We start from the raw sequence: 21,321 nt of genomic DNA on the forward strand, positions 1-21,321 counted from the left end.
TCTCTGAAGGCTCCCCTGGCTGCCCCTGCCTGCTTGGGCTGTGCTCACTCCTGCTACTGCTCCAACAAACTCAGTAAGAAATGCAGGACACTTTTGTCCTCCTTGTCCTGTGCTCAGCACAATCTTAGTAATGGCCAAGACCCGCAGGGTCCCATCTGAGTCCACCCAGGGAACCAGATACATCGCCCATGGATACTCCCTTTCCTGTCCTCTCTGTCTTTATCTACGATCACCACAAATTGGTGCAGCAAGGACAGCAATTACAGTAATTGAAAAATAACTTCAGCGAGGTCCTTCGAACACTGCAGGTGACATCAGCCCTGTGTCACCCACACACAGGGGACACTGAGCCGGTCTGAGCTGTGCAGTGTGAGCAACTTCACTCGTGTTTCCATGACCAGGGGAGGTTAAGCCATAAACAGGGAACTAAACCCATGGGGAACTGCCTCACTGATCTAGGAAATCTCACTGTAAAGCAGGTATTAGAGCTGTGCCAGGTGACCCACATCCACACCACAGTGTCCCTGGTCTGTTCACTACTATGGTTCACACTTTTCAGAAATGAGAAATTCTATTAGTCTCCTATTTCTGTTTCATGAACTCTACCACAGCATGTGATATAAAAATGGTTATTGGACTAAGAATAAAATAAATACAAATTAATAAAAGATAAAAGACACTTTGATGTTATAAATACCAATGTTTCTTCTTTGTACATAATCTAGGGCAACTTTTTTCTCGACTTGTTGCAAAGTTTGCATCATACAAAAAGCTGATGACTCACAAAACACTATTTTACTTTTTGGAATAAGCTGCTGACATGTAAAGTATCTTCCTTGTGAACTGGGATTTCTAGAGGGAAACTGCCTATGGGCTATTTATTCTTGGCATAAACAGCCAGACTAGCCAGCCCCGTGGGAAGAAGAAACACCCCACAGGTGACACCCCCTTTGGAAGGTATAAATGCAGACCTGCGGCAGCGCCAGCCTGCAGTCGGACTCAGTATCACGCTCTGCATCTCGCTTTGGGCTGTGGGTTGGCGCTGCAGCTGGGCCTCACCATGAGCTGTAGTATTAAGCAGACAACTGGCTCTCTCAGGGGCAGGACCAGCGGGGGCAGCTGCGTGGTTGGTGGCGGTGGTGGTGGTGGCGGAGCGCGGATCTCCTCGGTCTCCTCCGGAAGATACACGACCTGCGGGATAGGCGGGAGCCGAGGGTTCTCCGGGAGAAGCTACTGCGGTGGCGTGAACTACGGAGGGGGCCTGAGCACCGGCAGCTTGGTCGGTGGGAACTACGGAGGCGGCTTAGGAGCCGCTGTCCTCGGAGGATGCCCGGGCATGGGATTCAGCGGTGGCAGCGCTCGCTTCGGCGGTGGCATGGCAGGGGGCATGGGAATGGGGCTCGGTGGAGGTGGTTTTGCTGGTGATGGCATTCTTCTTTCTGGTGACGAAAAGGTCACCATGCAGAACCTAAACGACCGCCTGGCTTCTTACCTGGACAAGGTGAGGTGCCTGGAACAGGAGAATGCTGACCTGGAGTGCAGGATCAGGGAGTGGTATGCCAAGCAGGGCCCTTTTTGTGAGCCACGGGACTACAGCTGCTACTACAAAGAAATTGAAGATCTTCAGAACCAGGTAACATCCCTTCTCAGCTGCTTTCTCCCTTGAAAGCCTCTCCCCCGGTGCTGCCCACATTATCAGGAGTAACAAATCAATGTTGTAAAATGCTCTTTGCAAACATCCATTATAACATCTGCCTGTGGAAAGCCCCAGAGCTCAGAGGTGAAATCTGGAGGGTTTCTGTTGCTTTTATTCGTCAGATATACTAAAGGGGGAAATGTTACTTCATGGAATGCATCTGGATGGGCTCAGTGATCCTTCTGAATTCTGTTAGTGCCAAGGTGTTTAAATAGACACGTGGCAAGAAAAGAACTAAAAGATAAATAAATAATGGATTGCAATAATTTGCCTGAATTTATATTATTGCCATCAGTCTTGCAGAATTCCAGTTAAACTTTATTTCCTCTATTAGTTTACTCTCTCATAAGCAATTGGGGAATACAGGATGTCTAATTAAAGGTAAGAAGAAAGACAGCATTGCCATAACACATTTGAAATCAGCAATTTGAAATTCAAAATGTTTACAAAGTGTGTTTGGCAAAAAATTAGGATGTCAATGCATAAAGAAGAATAAAGTGAAAAGAATCTGGGAAAGGGACAGAATGAAACCAGCTTGTCTTTAAGTCTTCAAACAAAATCTTTAAATCTCTTATCTGTGAAAATAAGATTTAGATTTAAAAGGTTGAGGTGGATTGTGGCAGGTGCTGGACACTAATTACACCTCCCAGACTGCTTGTACCTGAACCATGAATTTTATCATTTAATGTCTTCACTGCACTTCACTGAACACCCCTGTGAGTGCTGCACCCCTCAGCTCCCCATCCCTGCTACCCAGGACGTCAAAAAAGGAAAGGGAGAACAGGGTCTGGTGGCACTGGGCAATGGGAGCAGAGATTTCAGGAGTGAATGTTCTTTTTCCAGATTGTCTGTGCAACCATAGACAACAACAAGATCATTCTGAACATCGATAACAGCAGGATGACAGCTGACGACTTCCGAGTGAAGTGAGTACCGTGGGCTGCCCCCTCCTCTGTCCCCGCCCCCGGAGCTCTGGGCAGCTCTGCTGTGACCCACGACAGCCTGGAGGCTACACAGAGAAGCCTCTAGATGCCCTAATAAGGGCAGTTCCAGGAGGGAAAGTCTGGGATGCCGAGCTGGGTTTGAGTGGAGATTAGAGTTCTCCAGGAAGCAGAGGGATCTGCGGCGAGAGTTCAGCTGTTCCAGCACGTGGTGTCTTTAAAGGGGAAGGTTTTGTTTTTCCTGTCGGAGCTCAGAAACGCTCGTGGTGGTGTCAGACACTGACTGCTCTCTGTCTCTTGGCAGGTACGAGACGGAGCTGGCCCTGCGCCAGAGCGTGGAGGCCGATATCAACGGGCTGCGCCAGGTCCTGGACCAGCTGACGCTCTGCAGGTCCGACCTGGAGGCACAGCTGGAGTCGCTGCGGGAGGAGCTCTGCTGCCTGAAGAAGAACCACGAGGAGGTAGGTCCTGCCCCTCTCCTCTGAAAACCTTTCACTCCTGCGCGGTCCATCCTCCCTCGCCCCAAGATGCTGCTCTGGGGGGCAAGTGGTTGATGGAGACCATGGTGTGACCCCGGAGCTGTGAGGGTCCAGCAGAGAGGGGCTTTGCCAGGCTCTGCTCCTCCCTGCAGGGCAACTTGGCTGCCTCAGTTCTCTCCTCCTTTTTAAAAACTGACCTGATCTGGATGGTGTTTCCAGGAAATGTGCTGTCTGAGGAAGCAATCGACTGGAGATGTGAGCGTGGAGGTCAATGCCTGCCCCGGCCCAGACCTCAGGAAGATCCTGGAGGAGATGAGGTGCCAGTATGAGACACTGATTGAACGCAACCGCAAAGAAGTCGAGGATTGGTATGAGTGCAAGGTGAGTAAATTCCCACACCTCTGACCTTCCCCAGCTAACACTCAGGCAATGGTCCCCCAGGACTTAAACCTTTAAACCATTAAAGCCACACAACAGACTGTAATAGCATTTAGAATTGGTTCAAAGTGACCAAGGGACACAGGGAAGGGATGCTGCTGCCCTGTGTCCTTGTCATGGGGTGAGGGAAGCACTCCATGCTGGTGAGACTTAAGGAAGGAATTCTCTACAAGGCCGTAAGTGGTGAGAAGAACTGGAAGCAGCACTGTTAGAAGAGCAAGAGGAATGACCAGCAGGGTTTACAGTCCATTAGGATGAGAGTTTTCACCCAAACCTTTCTCATTTCAAGTTTTTGCCAACTTCTCTGCTCTTTCCTTAATACTTAATCTGAGTTACAGTGCACCTTCCCTGAATTCCCTCTTTACCCTGGACTGGTGATTTCAGATTGAGGAGGTGAATCGGGAGGTTATTACAAGCGGTCAGGAGGTGGAGACGTGCAACAACCAGGTGACCGAACTGAGACGCCAATTGCAAGCCCTGGAAATCGATCTCCAAGCTCAGCTCAGCCAGGTGGGTGATGAGCTGGTGCAAACCTCAGCCACCTCACAGAATTTGCAGCTAAACGGGTGTTTCTCCTGCCTGTATTTGTATTGTGTCCCTTGTCACTCCTCAGAGGGACAACCTGGAGTCCTCGCTGGCGGAGACAGAGTGTCGCTACAACAACCACCTCGCTGAGCTGCAGAGCCAGATCACCTGCGTGGAGCAGCAGCTGGCTGACCTGCGGGCAGAGATGGAGTGCCAGAACCAGGAGTACAAGATCCTGCTGGACGTCAAGTGCCGCCTGGAGCAGGAGATCCACACGTACCGCTGCCTGCTGGAGGGCGGCCAGCAGGACCTTATGTAAGTGGGCTTGGGACTCACCAAAAAGTACAGTGGAACACCTGTGTCCTGGTTATTTTGGTGTAACAGCAAAGGGAAGGTCCTTCTCCCTTACTGACCTACTCGGGCTGCCTGGTGCCAATGGTGGGGACCTGCTGCCCTGCCCTGTGCCAGCTGCTGCCACAAGGAGAGTGGTCACTGAAACCTTCAGCCCATTTTCTGCCAAAAAGGGAACCTGACTGAGAGCAGCCGGGACACTGAAAATCTATAGCTCTAGTTTGTCTGACCTTTCCCTCACTAAAATGTTATTTTCTGTCCCCTCAGTCAGCAAGGAGGAATTGGTCAGTCTTCGGGTCTAGGAGGAGGAGTTGCAAGAAGCAGTGGGATAGGAGGAGGAGGCATCATTAGGACAAGCCACACTTACACTTCGTCTGCCCAGATCCCATCCTGTGCAGCTGCGGAGATCCAAGGTAAGAACTGCCCCACTCTGAGGGTTTCCACAGTTTCCTCTGCTCTAATGCAACACGGATGGGCAGGAAGAAAGATCTTTCCCAGGCAGCTTACAGATGTACTTGGAAGTTTTATTGTGGGGCCCCTGGGAAATACAGGATGGGAGCCACAGAGAGGAGAGCTTTTGGGAGCTGGGACTCTGCTGAGACACAGGAGAACTGCCAAAGGGAGGAGGGGAAGAGGGATAAAAGGGAGAGGGACAGAGTCAGCAGGCAGGCAAGCCATGGACAACATGGAGAAAAGACTGACATGAGATGGGGGCAGAGGAAAGAGCAGGAGAAAGCAGAGTGCTCAGAGATCAAGGTGGAGGTAGAAAAAGCAGGAATCATGGGAATACTGGCAGATAACTGCTAGTCCTAGTTCAAGAGGAAGCTTCCAGCCAAACTGAAAAGGAAAGAATGAAATATGGTGAGAGTTGGTCCAGGAAATGAGAGTGAGCAGGAGCATTGTTCCAGCACGGACCCCAATGCCATTCCCTCATCCACATCTCCAGCTTCCACTGCCTGGCATGGAGAAGGGCAGCCTGTGCTACAGCACAAACAGATCCATCTGCCTGGCTGGCAGGAGCCATCAGACCTTCCCAAGAAGGGGCAGTATTTATCTGAAGTTCTAATTGAATTGGCTTGTGAAACGATCACGTGTGGGGAATGACAGTGTGGGAAAGAATCCATTTTTGCCATAAACACAGTAATGTTTCCTTTGATCTCTCCAGTGCCTTGCCGAAGGATTTGTGATTAAGCAGAGAAACAAGAATATCCAAGAGAAGCCTGAAGCAGAGCTATGGGTGAAGAGAGAATATTTACTGCATGTGTCTGCAGAGAGCACGGGGCGTGCTCGTCTGCGCCGCTCAGCCGTGCTAAGCAATGTGCCAGAGGGATGAGCAGAGCGTTGGGCCACATTCTGCTTTGGTTTGCTATTTGCTTTTCCAGTCTGTGTTGCTGTGTGTGGCCCAGCACCACGACTATCGCTGCAGTCAGCCAGTGATCAGCCATCACTAATGTACCTGCTGCTGAAAAATGTCTCTAATAAAACTTTGCTTGTGCCTGATGCAATCAAGAGCGTGCATCTGAGGCTGAGTTTCTTTAGAACAACCAGGTGCTGAGCCATGGGCACACGGGGCACCTAAACTGGTCGGGGTCATCCTGCACTGGGAGCAAAGCTGCTTTCCCAGCAGGAGCCAGAGAGCGGCCTTGCTGACCTGGCAGGTCTTGTCCCACTCCTCCCTGTCACAGCCTGAGGCAGATGTTGCCTGTTCCTGCATGACCCACATGGACAGGCAGGTCAGCAGACACTTGTGTCCTTCCCACACAGCACTGGGCTAAAACACAGTCCTAGAAAAGTTCTGAGCGTCACTGGTGGAACATCTGGAGACATTTTGCCTCAGTCCCAGTCTAGTGCTGACACATCTGGGCTGGGCCCTCTCATAGTCCATCACCCAGCCTGGAGGTTGTGATTAGGGTGAAGAGGAAATCTTGGTCTCCATTCAATTTCTCCTGACATGGCTTATGTTTGGACCTATTCCTTTAATTCTACAGAAATCTTCCCACTGGGAAAAGGACTGGAGGCAAAAGGTTTATCTCCTCTATTTTCCCACAGTGACTGAGTCATTTACTGGTCATCCTTCTATTGCAAAGAGTTTCAACCTGAACATCAGGAACGGTTGGAAGATCATCTTTAGATGAAACACACCTTGTCTGGGGAGCTGGGGAGGGCAGGGTGGGAGCTGAAAATGAGCAGCTCAACAGAGAACAGAATGGAGAAAAAATCCACAGAGGCACTCAAACCTCACAGGTAAGACAAGGATCACTCCCTCCTTGGGCCTCGACCAGCAGCTGGTGCTGAGCCAGTGCATCCTGGCACTGACCTGCCCCGAGGCACTCTGGGTTTGCAGAACTTGCAGTTAAAAGCATTATGAGGGTGTTTGGAGGATTAAAGTGTTGGTCCAGAAAGCCAAGCAGTGACAGGTGACTGTGATGTGGCTGCTACAGAGTCAGATTCACCTGTGACATGACCTGGAAAAGCAAAACTCCTGGTCACTCCTTTTCTGTCAAGGGCTGGAGGTTATGGGCCAGCAGGCTCAGGGCAGGAGGAGGACAGGCACAAAGAGAAAACCACTTCAGGACTGTACATACAGCACACGGCTCTGCTGCTGGTGCTTCTGTACTCTCCTGATACTGACACAGACTTTACACGGCATCGAGTCCCTGAAGAAGTTTAACCACTAAAGTTCAGGGAGCAGGTGAAAGGTGCCCTTGGAGAGAAGGTGTCTCAGTGGTATTTCTTTTATTTCATCTACCAGACACTAAGCTCAATAGTATCCATGGGCAAGACAAGAAAATGTAGCACTGGAACACCTGCAATGACCAAAGTGGTCAAAGGTAGAAGCTTTTAAACCAAGACTATAAATCAAGTCATCTTTAAATATAACACATATTGTGCCTATAATGGCAAATTTCTGTTGGACTCCTCTGGAGCTCAGCTGTTCTGAGCTCTGGCTGAGAAGTCAAAAAAGCAAACCTTTCCCTTTTCCATTCCCATTGTCTCCTCCTGCCTCCTCCTCCCAACCTACGAGTCCTCACACTCTCATTTCTAAAAATATAAAGGCACTGCACTGAGGCCCTTCCAGTTTCCATTCTTCTGGAAACTCTCGGCCATGTAAGATATATAAAAACTTGCCACTCTCTCCTGGCAGCCCCATCTGATTCCCACCAGCTCTGGGCTGTTCCTCCTCTTATGAACTGCTGCTGACATCCAGCTGCTCCTCCACAGACCTCCCACCCTTCCCACCGCAGCCGGCGGGTCCGAAGCGTGCGCTTTCACAAACGAGCTGCCCTAAATTCCTGAGAGGTGAAAGAGACCTAATGACATGGTCAGAAGGACTCTAATGACCCAGACATGATGAATATGCCTCTGGAAAGCCCCCTGGGGGGGGAGTACAGCCTCAGCTCCTGGGATGCTGTGATGTTGTTTGTGGACCTATGAGCTGGGATGCGCCTGGAAGGCAGCTCAGGAGAGGCAGCTTATGATTAACAGTCCCCCAGCAGAAAACACCCTGGAAACACCCCATTTATTAAAGAGCTGCAAATTATGGAGCTGCAAACATTGGAAACTACATTTCCATAAGATTTCCGTATTTCTTTGTGCTAATGAGACAGACCCAGGAAGCTTAGGAGTTCAAGTAACTGAATGAAAATAGGAGGAAAAGCTTAATTTAATCTTCTAATGTTTCAGAACAATCACTTAATTTTATCTTAGTTTAACTGGTGCCCTCATTTCCTGAAGACAAACAGGAAAAATAGCGAGGCAGAGGGAAGTGTGTGTGGTTTGAGGCTCCTGGGCACAGTGTAGGTGGGTCTGAGGTGTCCAGAGGGATCAGGAGCTGTCCCTGCAGCGGGCACGCAGACACCCTCCCCTCCCAGGGAGCAGTGTCAGCCCGTGTTCCTGCCTGTGCTGCTCTGATGTGCTGCAGTGATAACCGTGGAGCCGGGAAGGAATGTGTGCTCACTCAGGAGAGATGCTGCAGACAGCTGTTGGGAAACTCCTGAGGAATCATCCGCAGCCCGGGCGAAGCTTCCAGCGACGCAGCTCTCGGCAGTTTCGGTCCGTTCCTGCCGCCACGCCCTGGCTCCCAATTATGTTCTCGGGTCCTAGGAATGAAATCCAGCTGTTTCTCCCTATACACAGTAACTTTGTTAGAGGTTTTGCCTGTTCTGAGCTTTGTTTCTGTGTGTTTGGGGCTGGAGGGAGGCCCAGCGTGGCAGGCAGGGAGGCACCACGGCTGGGCCCAGCTGCAGCTCTGCCAGTGCCGAGAGCTTTGTCTTTGAGTAAAATCACTTTGAGAAGTCTCTCCACACCCATCTCCAGCTTGCTGGAGATATCACTGGAATGCTGCTGGCTGTTCTGGTGCTGGATAAGGAACATCCAAGGAGGCAAAGATAAGGGAAGGCATCTTTTCAACAGAAATAAGAGCAATAAAATGATGGGGAAATCCACAAATACTGGGATAATTCAGTCCTTTGGTAAACGGGATAATTTACCTTCCATAACAAAACCTATTTCAATTGATAATGCCATTTCAGCAAGAGTTTGAAGTCACTCTTCCCTGGTGAAGCAGGCTTGCAGAATTTCTTACAGGGAATGGTTGGTTTCAGAAAGCTCAGGAACGCCTGTCCCTTGCTCCATGGACACTGCAACAGGGGCTCCCAGGGAGAGGTCCAGTGGTCTGGAGTCTCAGCAAAGCATCTCATGAAAATGAGCTCAGCCTCACTTTTGATGTCAGAAGTGTGAAAGGATCCCTAGTTTTTATTTTCCCTGCCTAATTAAGATTTGGAAATTTTACTGACAGAGAAATTCTAGTTTGTACCAAACCCACCTTTTCCAAGCCCATGTGGAGCTGCACTGGGCAGCGACTGCTCTGCAGCTCCATCAGCAGCTCTGTCTTTATATGTGCCAGGACAGCAATCCCTGAAGCTCTGATTAGAGCACAGCACATATTGACAGAGAAATTGGCCATAGGATGTTTCCACTCCCATCCACTGTTTCAAAACCACCCTTTCCCAGCAACAATTACAATCCATAATGAGGAAAAGTGTAGAAATTATCTTCCACTGAACAACAGGAAATATTTAAAGCACTTTTACCTTCCTTTACACTCTCCACATAATGAAACAAATCCCTTGTGAATTACTGGAGAGCCACAATCATACAGGAAGAACCTTTCATCCGTGTCTATTAAGAGATCCCTCCTTGGTCTCACTTGTCTCGTAGCAGAGTGTTCCAGATTTGTCATTTTGCCAGTGGAGAGATTTAAAGGTTAATCTCTGTGTCTCTGATCTTTCTACAGAGTTCTTACATCATTCCTCATACATCATTCGAGAAGCAAACTTAGTATTTCTTCTTTCTTTTTCATCTTGCATATTCCAACCTCAGCACCTTGCATGAAAACTGCTTGTTCAACTCGAAATAAAATGAAAATAAATTAATGAGAGATAAAGAGCTCTTTGATGCAATAACCTTTAATGATTTCTTCCTGGTATGTAATTTAGGACTGTGTTTTTCCTGGCTTAATGCTGTAAGTTTGCATCATAAACAAAAAGCTGATGATTCATAAAACATTATTGCTAATGTATTTTTGAAATTAGCAAGAGACATGTAAAGCATCTTCCTCGTCTACCAGGCTTCTTGAAAGGAAACTTCCCTTTGAGAAATTATTCTTGGCACCAATGGCTGGAGTAGCCAGCCTTATGGGAAGAAGGAGCAGTGGTGACACCCACTGTGGAAGGTATAAATAGGGATGGGCGGCCACGGCCAGCTCGCAGTCTGATTTCATATCAAGCTGTGCATCTTGCTTTGGGCTTCTGCTTGCCTTGCCAACCGCTGTCGCCATGAGTTGCAACATTAAGGAGACTATTACTGTGTCTAGCAAAGGCAGGAGCAGTGGTGGCAGCTGTATCATTGGTGGTGGTGGTGGAGCACGGATTTCTTCCTATGGGATAGGCAGTGCCAGAGGTTTCTCTGGAAGGAGCTACTGCGGTGGAGTGAATTATGGAGGGGGACTGAGCGTTGGTAGCTTGGCTGGTGGGAGCTATGGAGGTGGCAACTGCTATGGCAATGGCCTGGGGTTTGGCCTCGGAGGAGGGGTGGTTGTTGGGGGTCTCGGTGGCGACTGTTTGCTGTCGTCCTGCGATGAGAAGGTCACCATGCAAAACCTCAACGACCGCCTGGCCTCCTACCTGGACAAGGTGAAGTGCTTGGAGAAGGAGAACGCCGAGCTGGAGTGCAGGATCAGGGAGTGGTACGCGACACAGGGCCTGTCCTGCGAGCCCCGGGACTACAGCTGCTACTACAAAGAGATCGAGGACCTCCAGAACCAGGTAATGCCCCTCTGGGTTGTTCCTCCCACTGACAGCTCGTTGCTGAATTTCTGTTTAGAACCTGCTGCACTTGTCGGGGGAACTTTGGTGCTGCTGAATGTGTTCACAAACTAATTTTGGCAAGTTCCCCTATGACATTGCTGAGTGTGGGGGCACATCAAGGATGGGTGCTGCAAGGTGGTACGGGTGGGAGAACGCTCTGGAAAAGGGAAAGGATGCTTTGGTACGTTGTGTTTGGACTATACAACTGTAAATAGGGTATTACCAGTGTGCTCTGAGGAAATGTAGTGGTGTCAGCTCTGTAGGGAAAACAAAGCAAAGAGAACTATGGAATAAGGGCAAAATATACACATTGAATGCTTTATGAAGTGAAACATTATAAATTCTAGGTGAGAAAAGCTGTGTATTGAAACTGATTGTCACAGGGGCACAAAGAGCCTCACACTAATAAATCCACAATAAAAGCTGATCCTAAGGCTTAAAGACACCTTCCAACCATCTTCCCTGAAGTCCTTTAAGTCTGAAGCTCAGAACACTCCAGCTTCAATATCAGCTGAGATTTAGTGACTTAAAGAAGGTTCTTCAGGTTCACTTTGTGAAGCCTCTTTGGAACTTGCCTTCAGATCTTGAAACTGAGATGCCCCATCTCACAGCTCTTTAACTTCCAGCCTTTACATAATTGATCTCTTTACTGACTGTGAGTAAAGGAGGCAAAGCCCCCTCCTTCAACTTCTCTGCTCAAGGGACTAGGTTACTTAAGTGAGAAGGTAACAGAAAGGGAATTGTGAAGGGTTACTGCCTAATTGCAATGCAGAAAGACCTACAGAGTAGAACAGGAGAGAAGGAGACATCTCTCATGCTCTGCTCTTTTCCAGATTGTCTGTGCAACCATTGATAACAACAAGATCATCCTGGACATCGATAACAGCAGGATGGCTGCCGATGACTTCCGTGTGAAGTGAGTGCCCCCTCTGAACCCGCTGCCTCCCCCCTGCTCCTTCCCACCTCGCTGGGGAGGCTCAGAGCACTAATTACAGAGGCTCCAGACACGTCTCCCCACACCACTGTGGTAGGGCAGGGTGATGAAAGGCATTTTGCTCCTGGTCACCAGCCCTCCCTTAATTAGTGTTCTTGGGTAAAACATTTAGCAACAGCGTTTGTGGTGAGGCTGGGGATGGGCACTGCAGGGAGTGGTCCATTTCCACCCCAGACCAGAACAGATGGGATCAGCAAAGCAGAAATGCAGCTGAGTAAGTGATACCAAATAGAGAGTGAGCAGGAGCAGGGAAAAACCAGATGAGGAAGGAAAGCTTTCCCATAACAGACATGAAGTGGTGCAGAAATCCGAGGCACGGTGCATTCAGCATGGGCAGCAAATGCAGACCAGAGCAGGGAGCTGGGAAAGGAGATCTGGGCACAAAGAGAGCCTGTGTAGGATGTTCCCATCCTGAATCTGTGCTTTCCTGCACAACCCAGGTACGAGACGGAGCTGGCCCTGCGCCAGAGCGTGGAGGCCGATATCAACGGGCTGCGCCAGGTCCTGGACCAGCTGACGCTCTGCAGGTCCGACCTGGAGGCACAGCTGGAGTCACTGCGGGAGGAGCTCTGCTGCCTGAAGAAGAACCACGAGGAGGTAGGTCCTGCCCCTCTCCTCTGAAAACCTTTCACTCCTGCAGGATCCATCCTCCCTCGCCCCAAGATGCTGCTCTGGGGAGCAAGTGGTTGATGGAGACCATGGTGTGACCCCGGAGCTGTGAGGGTCCAGCAGAGAGGGGCTTTGCCAGGCTCTGCTCCTCCCTGCAGGGCAACTTGGCTGCCTCAGTTCTCTCCTCCTTTTTAAAACCTGACCTGATCTGGATGGTGTTTCCAGGAAATGTGCTGTCTGAGGAAGCAATCGACTGGAGATGTGAGTGTGGAGGTCAATGCCTGCCCTGGACCAGATCTCAGGCAAATCTTGGAGGATTTGAGATGCCAGTATGAAACACTGATAGCGCGGAACCGCAAGGAAGTCGAGGATTGGTACGAGTGCAAGGTGAGCAACACACACCTGAACCACTGACACTCACCCCCCAGGCCTCAGGAGCCTCTCAGAGACCAGACATGGAGACAATAAGCAGTTCTTGCTTCTCAGTGAAGCCCAAGAGCAGCACTCATTATACCCTGTGTTCCATAGGAGCCACAGGCCTGTCTGACCAGTTTGTTATGTCCCATCTGGAACAGCAGCATTTGCCACAAGGCCTTGTGGTGTGTTGCTGGAACACAGATATTCCACATTTGGATTAAAGAGACGTACTAGCCATGGGGCTAATGGGATTTGTAAAATGAACAAGCTCAGGAGCCAGCAGGGAACGCCCTGTGCACAGAGAACCTGCCCTGCTCCCTTTTACTTCTGCTGAACACTCCCTGTGTTCTGCTCCTGTAAAACCAAGCCCGATGTACCCAGATATCTCCTGAAAGCTCTTTCCCCTGGATTGGTGATTTCAGATTGAGGAGGTGAATCGGGAGGTTATTACAAGCGGTCAGGAGGTGGAGACGTGCAACAACCAGGTGACCGAACTGAGACGCCAATTGCAAGCCCTGGAAATCGATCTCCAAGCTCAGCTCAGCCAGGTGGGTGATGAGCTGGCTTAGCTCAGATGTGGTCACTGCTGGGTTTCTTGGTGTGAACAGCCAGACCCATCAAGCAGCACAATGGTGCTGATTGGCTCCTTCATTTCCAGACTGGAAATCCTAAACTCCAGGGTGACGCTTAAAATGAATGTTGTTTCTTTGCTTGTCCTGTTTATCAGAGAAATAATTTGGAATCCTCTCTGGCTGAGACTGAGTGCCAGTACAACACCCTCCTCGGTGAGCTACAGAACCAGATCACGTGTGTGGAGCAGCAGTTGGCTGAAATAAGGGCGGAAATAGAGTGTCAGAACCAAGAGTACAAGACCTTACTGGACGTCAAGTGCCGCCTGGAGCAGGAGATCCAGACCTACCGGTGCTTGTTGGAAGGAGGACAGCAGGACCTCATGTATGTACATCTCTAAATCCACTAGAGAATACATGAAAATGTCACGGATCTGTATTACAGATTGGGAATCCAGCCTGATCTTTAGTCCTTCTTAATGCTTTCTTTGAGATGAAGAAGTTGTCTTATGAGCAACTTCACTGTGACGAACATCCAAGTCAGAACTAAATGTCACTCCCTGGGATCTGCAAAGCAGAGATACCAAATCTGATAATTGCTGGTGACAACACTGTCTGTCCTAGCATTAGGACAGTCTCTTCTCTGGGGTGATATATGTGAGAACTGTCAAAATGGGAATTAATGGCAATTAATTGGCAACTGCATTGCAGTTCCACGCCAGGGGGGAGCACAAATGTAAAGCAACTCTGAGAGTGACAGAAAATGTGGTGTAAAATACTCTATATGTAAAAACCCTTATAAAGGACATAGTTTGAAACTTTGTGCCATGTAGCCAGTCAGCAGTGACACGTGAAGTTCTAAAATTCCCTGTCTGTCTCACTAGTCACGGAGGAGGAATCGGAACTGGCGGAGGGGTCATTAGGACAAGCCACACCTACACAACAACTACAGCTGCCCACTGCCAGCCCCAGGTCCCACCCTGCAAGACTGGAGACATACAAGGTAAGGGCCGTGTGCTCACAACGGGAAAACTGGCTTTGTTTGGTTTGCTCCTGAGCTCTGAGGGCCAGAGACAGCCCAGTCCTAGGACGTGTCACTGGCATCCTCTCAGACTCACTGTGCTACAGGAGGGATCTGTCACAGTGGTGGTGCCACCGAGGAACAGGGTTAAAGAGAGCTCGGGGTGAACACAGGGCTGCAGGAAACAAATGGGAGATGAGAGGAGGCAGTACCATGGAGAGAAGTAAAGAAGATGAGTCTAAACTTATCATAAGAGTCTGGAAGGAGTGAAAAGAAAAGTAAATCTATAACTTTACAAGTGAAAATTCCCATTAAAGTAAATTATTTGGGGAATATCTGGGGTTTCCTGGGTTGCTGCCAACTGCTTCAGCTTAGCAGTGCATTCTAGAAATGAGGGCACCACACAGACACAATTTCTGTTATTTGAAGGATTTTAACTCTGTTTCAGTCAAATAATGCTGCTGTGTTTTCCCTCCAGTGACCTGCAGGAGAATTTGTGATTAAGGAGGAACGGACTGGAAGGTGACAGGGAAACCCAGAGACAAACCCAGAACGCTCCGTGTTCGCTGCACCCTCTGTGCAGAGAAAGTAGAAGTAACTCAGCGACGCTTGGCCACGTAGCTAAAGGGGGTGTCAGGAGCCCCCTCCTCTGTTCTGCTCTTCTGCTCTGCAATGCTGTAACCTCTAGAAATTACCTGAGTTAGTCAGGGTCACTAACGTACCTGCTGCTGAAAAACGTCTCTAATAAAACTTTGCTTGTGCCTGATGCAATCAAGAACGTGGGTCTGAAACTGAGTTCCTTTAGAGCACCAGGTGCTGAGCCATGGGCACAGTGGGCACCTAAACTGGTCAGGATCACAGGATCATCCTGCACAGAGAATGGCCTTGCTGACCTGGCAGGTCTTGTCCAGCTCCTCCCTGTTGCCACAGCCTGAGGCAGATGTTGCCTGTTCCTGTATGACATGGGAGGAGGCAGCCAAGCCAGAGGAGCTGGAGTTCAGTGAAAGGAGAACAGGGATGAGTGACAGAAATTCCCATGCCAAAGCTCAGGGTGGTGTGTATCCATACGCAGGTATTGGCTCAGCAGCCATCCCTGGTACACATCTCCAGCTGCTCTCCAGATGTGTCAGGTGTTAAACTGCGAGATGAGGTGGGGCTGGGGAGTTCAGTGGTGGCTGCAGCCACCTGGGGGGGAGAGGTGTCACCTGGGGGGGAGAGATGTCACCTGTCCCCTGGACTTGTGCAGTGTGAGCATGTCCAGGTGCTGCTGCCCCTCGGCAGAGCGAATCCCACCTCCTCTGTGTGGGACCCCTGCCCAGGGAGGGGGACCCTGCGAGGACAGTGCCCCTTCTCCCGGGTGCCTGTCAGGCCACGTGCTGAGATGACAGCACCCAAATGTTCTCAGCAATCTCCTCTCATGGGGACACCCACAGCTGTGCAGAGACACCCACAGGACGGAAAGAGCCCATGGCCTGAAAGCCCTTTTTGTAGTTTATATGACACGGCACCAAGATTTGTCACACCTAAACACGTGTCAAATATTGTGGAGTCCTTTGCTGAGAAGTTCAAAAGCATTTTAAACATAAAAGCAAATGCCAAACCCCGCTCCTGACTGTGCCACACACCTGGAAAAGAACATTTCTGCCCCTGCTCTGGCTGGGTTCTGCGCTGCAACAAGCCGGGAGAGGGGACGGGCAAAGGGAGGGCGGAATCTCGGCTGTGAGGAAGCGGAGAAGGAACAAGAGTGATCCCTGGCGGCCGGAGGGACGGGCAGCTCCATCACAGCCGCTGATCCCGACTCCGGGAAGGACACCGGGAGCTCCTGCGGCAGCACCGCACCCTCCTGGGGCCGGGCAGGGTCGCCTCCTGTTCTTCCCACACTCGGATGATCTCTCCAGGCAGCTCTGCCGTGGCCCAAACCCTCGTACAAAACCCCGGAGCTGCTGCTCGCTCCTCCCCGAGGACTTCGTGAAAAAGATCCTCTGGAGTGAGAGACAGATCCTCACCGAAACTCAAATCCTGGGAACCTGAGCTTTCACTTTCTGCTGCCATCGGCATTGGCCTTTCCCTCGTACCACAGAGAGAAACAGCAACATGAAGCACCTGTGAAAATATTTATACTGGGTTGAGTTTCGCTGTTTGTTTTTCCCACAGGAAAGAGAAATTTAAAATATTTATACTGGGTTTGGTTTGTTTTGTTTTTTTCCAGAGGACACAGACATTGAGCATGTGTTTGCCTGAGAAGACAGGGCAAAACTGACCTATCCAAAAGCTGTCCAGTTTGGACTGAGACTGAAGCACAGGTTTTCCACGAGCACTGCATTTGATGTCAGGAAAAAACCTAAGAGCAGCTGGAGTAATTAATGATCCTGATAAGCACGTGCTGCTGGTGCTGAGGAAAAAGGGAATGGAGAAAGTGCCTGGGAAGTCCTGGCACTTCCCAGCTCTCCCCATCAGGTGTCAGCTGTTCCCAACCGGCAGATCCAAAGGAAACACGGACCTGTCAGTGTCTGTCCTGCTCCCGAGCCCCGGCCTGGCCTGGCCCTGCTCTGCCCCAGGAGTGCAAACAACGAGTCACCACGTTACCCGAGTCTGAGACTCTCCTGAAAGTAGGGATCACATTTTCCTAAGAGGCCCAAAGACACTAAATTGGGCTAATCCTGTCTGTGGCTGAGTGGAATTAGTTGCTGGTAGCCTATCTAGCAGGAGTACGATAGTATGTGATTAAAATAATAGGTATATAAATAATAAATATAAAACTATATAAAATTATATAAATGTATATACATTCTAAATAAAAATGTAATTATCCACAATCTACAGCAGTTTCAGCCCTGCCCAGGCCCCCTGCCCTGCAGCGGGGTGGGCAGTGTTCCCTCTGCCCCGCCGAGCCCTGCGCCCACCGTGCCGTGGGATCCCGACACGTTCTGCATTTCACCACACGGGATATTGGAGATATTTGGAGGTGCAGGAGATGAGAACTCCCCGGCCCTGGGCTGCGGGTGCTCTCTAGAGGGCACTCGGCTCCCACCGAGCTGCCGGAGGGCGCCCGGGGCAGAGGCGAGCGGCAAACCCGGAGCTGGGGGCTTGGCTCATCCTCCCACAGCAGAGCCGGGTGAAGTCTGCGGGACGTGCAGGGGAGATCCCGCTGCGGGAAAACACGGAACGCGCTGTGAGCCCGGACATCCCGCTCCAGCTCCTCCGGTATTTAATGGTGTCGCTCGTAGTGAGGTCGGCACGACCCGATTCCTGTGTGACAGCTCAGGGACGGCGCAGTGTCCTCCCCGCCGCCTGCAGACCCCCGCTGTCCTCCGGGCCCCCCCGGTGTCGTCCCGTGCGGGGGCGTGCGGGACGGATGCCAGGCCGAAACTCACTCCCTGATTTGCTAATACCTGTTTATGTTTCCAGCGGCACCGGGATATTTCGCATCACGTCGCTGGGCGGGAGCACAGCGAAACTCAGGGTCCCCGCGGGGGCTGGAAATGCGCTGTAATGACCCTTTGCTAACGAGGGTCTTGCCAGTGGAGCAGCATCAGCTGAGACCCCAGAGTCACCTGGGCCGGGGCTGCTCAGGCCCGAAATGAAGCCGTTCCCAACCCAGGGGTTTGTGCTCTGAAATCTCCTACGGCTCTGACTCACCCAATTTTTGTTCCTATCGCAGCCACCATCGCTCCCTTGGGTGGTGGAGCTGTCGAAGGTGCCCTTTAACGTTTCATCACCACTCGGCTCTGCAACAGGGAGTGAGTAACAGATGGGGCAGAGTGGAGGCAGGAATTACACCTTCTACAGGAGGGATGTTTGCTGGCTCGGACACCCCTGGCTGCCCTTCCCTGGGGTCAGCACGTCACCCCCCCACGCCGAGTCCAGCTTTACTGACCACTGGGGGAACGTGCTGGGTTTGGACCATTGGACAAACAGGGCCAGGTTCCAGGGATATTCCCTGTGACCACACACCTCAGGGTGTGGGTGGACACCAAGACTTACACCAGAAGACACCAGGAGAGGTGGGGACTTACTCTCTCACTTCAAAACATATTTTAAAACCCTTCACTTAAAAAATGCCTAAAATATGTTTTGGCATCAGGGAATCATGGAATCATTTGGGTTGGAAAAGCCCTCTGAGATCCTCGAGTCCAGCCCTTCACCCAGCACTGCCAAGGCCACCACTTGCAGATGGTGGTCCTAGAATTTCACTGAGCTCTAGAACCACACTGTGTGTTTTGGTTTCTGGCAATGAACCAAAGCCCACTGGTCTTTTGATAGGATAAACATGAGTGAGCCCTAATATGTTACAACTGATCTAAATCAGATTTTTCAGCTTTCAAACATCTAGCTTTTTATTGGGATAAGGAAAAAACCCTCATCGTTTAAATTTTAGGGGAGAGGAGAACAGCTTCATGCTGAGTGTCAGGCAGCTGAACCTCACTGGAAGGAAGAGCAGTGTACAAATAAGTGTTCACCCTCCAACACAGTCACACTGCAGGGCCTGGCTTTCTTCTCTACTAGGGAGAAATCCTACAGGATTATCTGGTGTTAATAAAACTGCCTGATGATAATATAATGGGAGTTAGTTTATAGCATATAATTATGAGAATGAGTCATATTCCCCAGGTAGATAATTCAGAGTTTTTCTCTGTGTAGCAACATAAGGAGATTGAATATTCCTGACAAGACCTGATCAGAAGCTGGAAGGATGGAAAAGGATCCCTCTGAAGCACCAAAAAGGGTGGGCAACAGTGCAGTCGTGCCCCCTGAGATGTGCTCAGCAACCTCGGTGGTTTGTCCCAAACACAGCAGTGTGGGGAGGGTGTGGATGTGGAGCTGGAAAAGGTGGTGCCAGGGTCTGGGAAGAGCCACGTGTGCCCACCCACACCCCGGCCTGGGCTGCCCCCCCGGCAGCCCCACCTTCCCACTGCCACACACCCAAAGGAAACAGGCTTTGTCCCCCCGGCCTCTGCTTCAGCCAACACACGGCTGGGCTGTGAGGAACACACAGCAATTCTGCCACTGCCTGTGCTGGGTGAAATCTGCCTGTGCTGGGTGAGCCTTTCAGGCTTAAATAGTCCCCCCGCCTCGTTGGGCAGGAGCTGGTAACAGTTTCATCACAGGAGAAGGGAGAGGCCCATTGCAAACAACTGTGGGGCCACCTGCCTCCAAGGCACCTTCCTCCTCCTCCTCCTCTTCTTCCTCCTCCTCCTTCTCCTCCCCCGGTTTTGGCCCTGACCAGTTTTTGGCTCTGCTGCACTGAGCAGCCCCAGCCCAGATTCCAGAAGGTTTTGCTGTCCCATTCACAGGTACCACTGGGGATCCTTCCAGCTCCTGCAGTTTATTGCAATCTCTCTGTGTTACGATTTCCCAGCCCTCCAGCTGCACTCCAGCAGCATCTCTAGATTTTGCTGGAAACATTATCTAAGATCACCCAGGAAGCTCAGAGTGTTGCAAGGGCCTGGACAATCCTATGAGACATAACTGCAGACAAAATTACCGCCTCATAAACCAGCTTCCACCTTACAGCAGCTCTGAAATAAAACATTCCTTTCAGGAACCATTGGTTCAGTCACTTCTGTCTCTGATCCTGGCCAGGATTCCCAGATACACTGAATCATCAGGCTTTCTCAGGTTTAAGGAGATAAGCTTCACTCTTGAGGAAAGTTGCCTGCACAAATTCTGGGGAAAAAATGGCATTAAATCCTCCTTTCATGTATTAAACTTAAAGCTTTTAAGTTGCACACTGGCATCCTCCCTGATATTCAAACCATCCAAACATGTTCTCCTGTGAAGGGAAGACAGGAAGCTTGGTCCATCTGAAAGGAATGACTGATGCAAAAGATGTAATAAACATCTTTGCAGAAAAAAAAAACCAACAAAACAAACCCCTTCTGCAGAATTATACAGAAAACATGGATTTGTACCCATGTCAGCAGCTGGAAGAAACAGTTTAACAGGATGTAACCCAAAGGCTCCAAGAGCCAAAGCAGCTGGAAGTATAGAAGACAATTTTGTTTACTTGAGAGAAAAGGGTTTCTGGCTGTAATGAGCTAAAATTATCCCCCACACTCCATTAAATGTTGCAATGAACCATTTAAATTCCTACAGTCCAGGGGAGGCCTTGCTCCCACTTCAGAGCTGAAGTGGAGCAGAAGATGGAACGTGAGGCGTGTCCTGCTGCGTGGGCCAGGGTGTGCTGGGAGGGGCCTTCACAAAAAGCTGTTTCCACAAACACTTGCTGCGAAGCCACAACAAACAAACAAACCTGTTGATCAGCAACAACCAACAGCACAAGGGCCCAGTGAAAAAACAGTAACACCCCAAACCAATACAGGAAATTGGACATCACACGACGAGTTCCACCCAGGTGCGACAGTAACAGACTGGGATTTGTCTGGCAGGAGGACGGGGGGAGAGGCACCCAGGGGAGAGGTGACACTGGCTGAGGTGACACTGGCTGAGGCTCAAGGCACGGGGAGAGCTCACGAGCCTTGGGCAAAGATACAATCTTGAAAGAAGAAGATGTAAGATGTGTCTGTGGGTGGAAAACGAATCTGAAGGGAAAATGTGATGTAGTTTATTGACTTAATCTCCAAATCAGAAACTTCACCTTTCTCCTCCAAGGATGTTTGTATTTGTGCTGCGTGGGGAAAACATCCTGGTAAATTTGTGAATTCCCTTCAGGAGTGAGAACAGGACCTCTGACACTCCCAGGAATGTCAGGAGAGACCAGCCCAGAGCCAGGATGCTTCCCCAGGTGTCTCGGCCCTCCTGTACCTGCATTTGGTCCGAGCACATGAAGGGTTATTTCCAGAAACAACCTGCCACACTTCCATTCCTCACAGCCTGACACGGAGCTGTTCTGCAGTTGTTGTAACACCCTTTTTCATAATTAAATTGTTATTTATAAAACACAATTGTAGAG

The 21,321-nt window shown here is 50.2% G+C and overlaps 2 protein-coding genes and 1 long non-coding RNA gene across 3 annotated transcripts in view; 2 read left to right on the forward strand and 1 right to left on the reverse strand.

Annotated features, from left to right (window-relative positions):
• Window positions 1-21,321, reverse strand: part of LOC135402772 (uncharacterized) — a 149,087-nt gene that overhangs the window by 33,663 nt on the left and 94,103 nt on the right. The window lies entirely within an intron of this gene.
• On the forward strand, window positions 1,046-5,941 carry LOC135402770 (keratin, type I cytoskeletal 19-like). The gene is made up of 8 exons (XM_064636231.1): window positions 1,046-1,633; window positions 2,540-2,622; window positions 2,942-3,098; window positions 3,336-3,497; window positions 3,939-4,064; window positions 4,168-4,394; window positions 4,698-4,843; window positions 5,596-5,941. The coding sequence occupies exons 1-8, from the start codon at window positions 1,061-1,063 to the stop codon at window positions 5,619-5,621; spliced, it is 1,500 nt and encodes a 499-aa protein (XP_064492301.1). The 5' UTR covers window positions 1,046-1,060; the 3' UTR covers window positions 5,622-5,941.
• LOC135402758 (keratin, type I cytoskeletal 13-like) lies at window positions 10,092-15,186 on the forward strand. Its single transcript, XM_064636211.1, has 8 exons — window positions 10,092-10,756; window positions 11,632-11,714; window positions 12,233-12,389; window positions 12,627-12,788; window positions 13,241-13,366; window positions 13,546-13,772; window positions 14,272-14,390; window positions 14,887-15,186. The coding sequence occupies exons 1-8, from the start codon at window positions 10,268-10,270 to the stop codon at window positions 14,910-14,912; spliced, it is 1,389 nt and encodes a 462-aa protein (XP_064492281.1). The 5' UTR covers window positions 10,092-10,267; the 3' UTR covers window positions 14,913-15,186.

The sequence above is a fragment of the Pseudopipra pipra genome, chromosome 26 (genome assembly GCF_036250125.1).
Source record: "Pseudopipra pipra isolate bDixPip1 chromosome 26, bDixPip1.hap1, whole genome shotgun sequence".
NCBI lineage: Eukaryota > Metazoa > Chordata > Aves > Passeriformes > Pipridae > Pseudopipra > Pseudopipra pipra.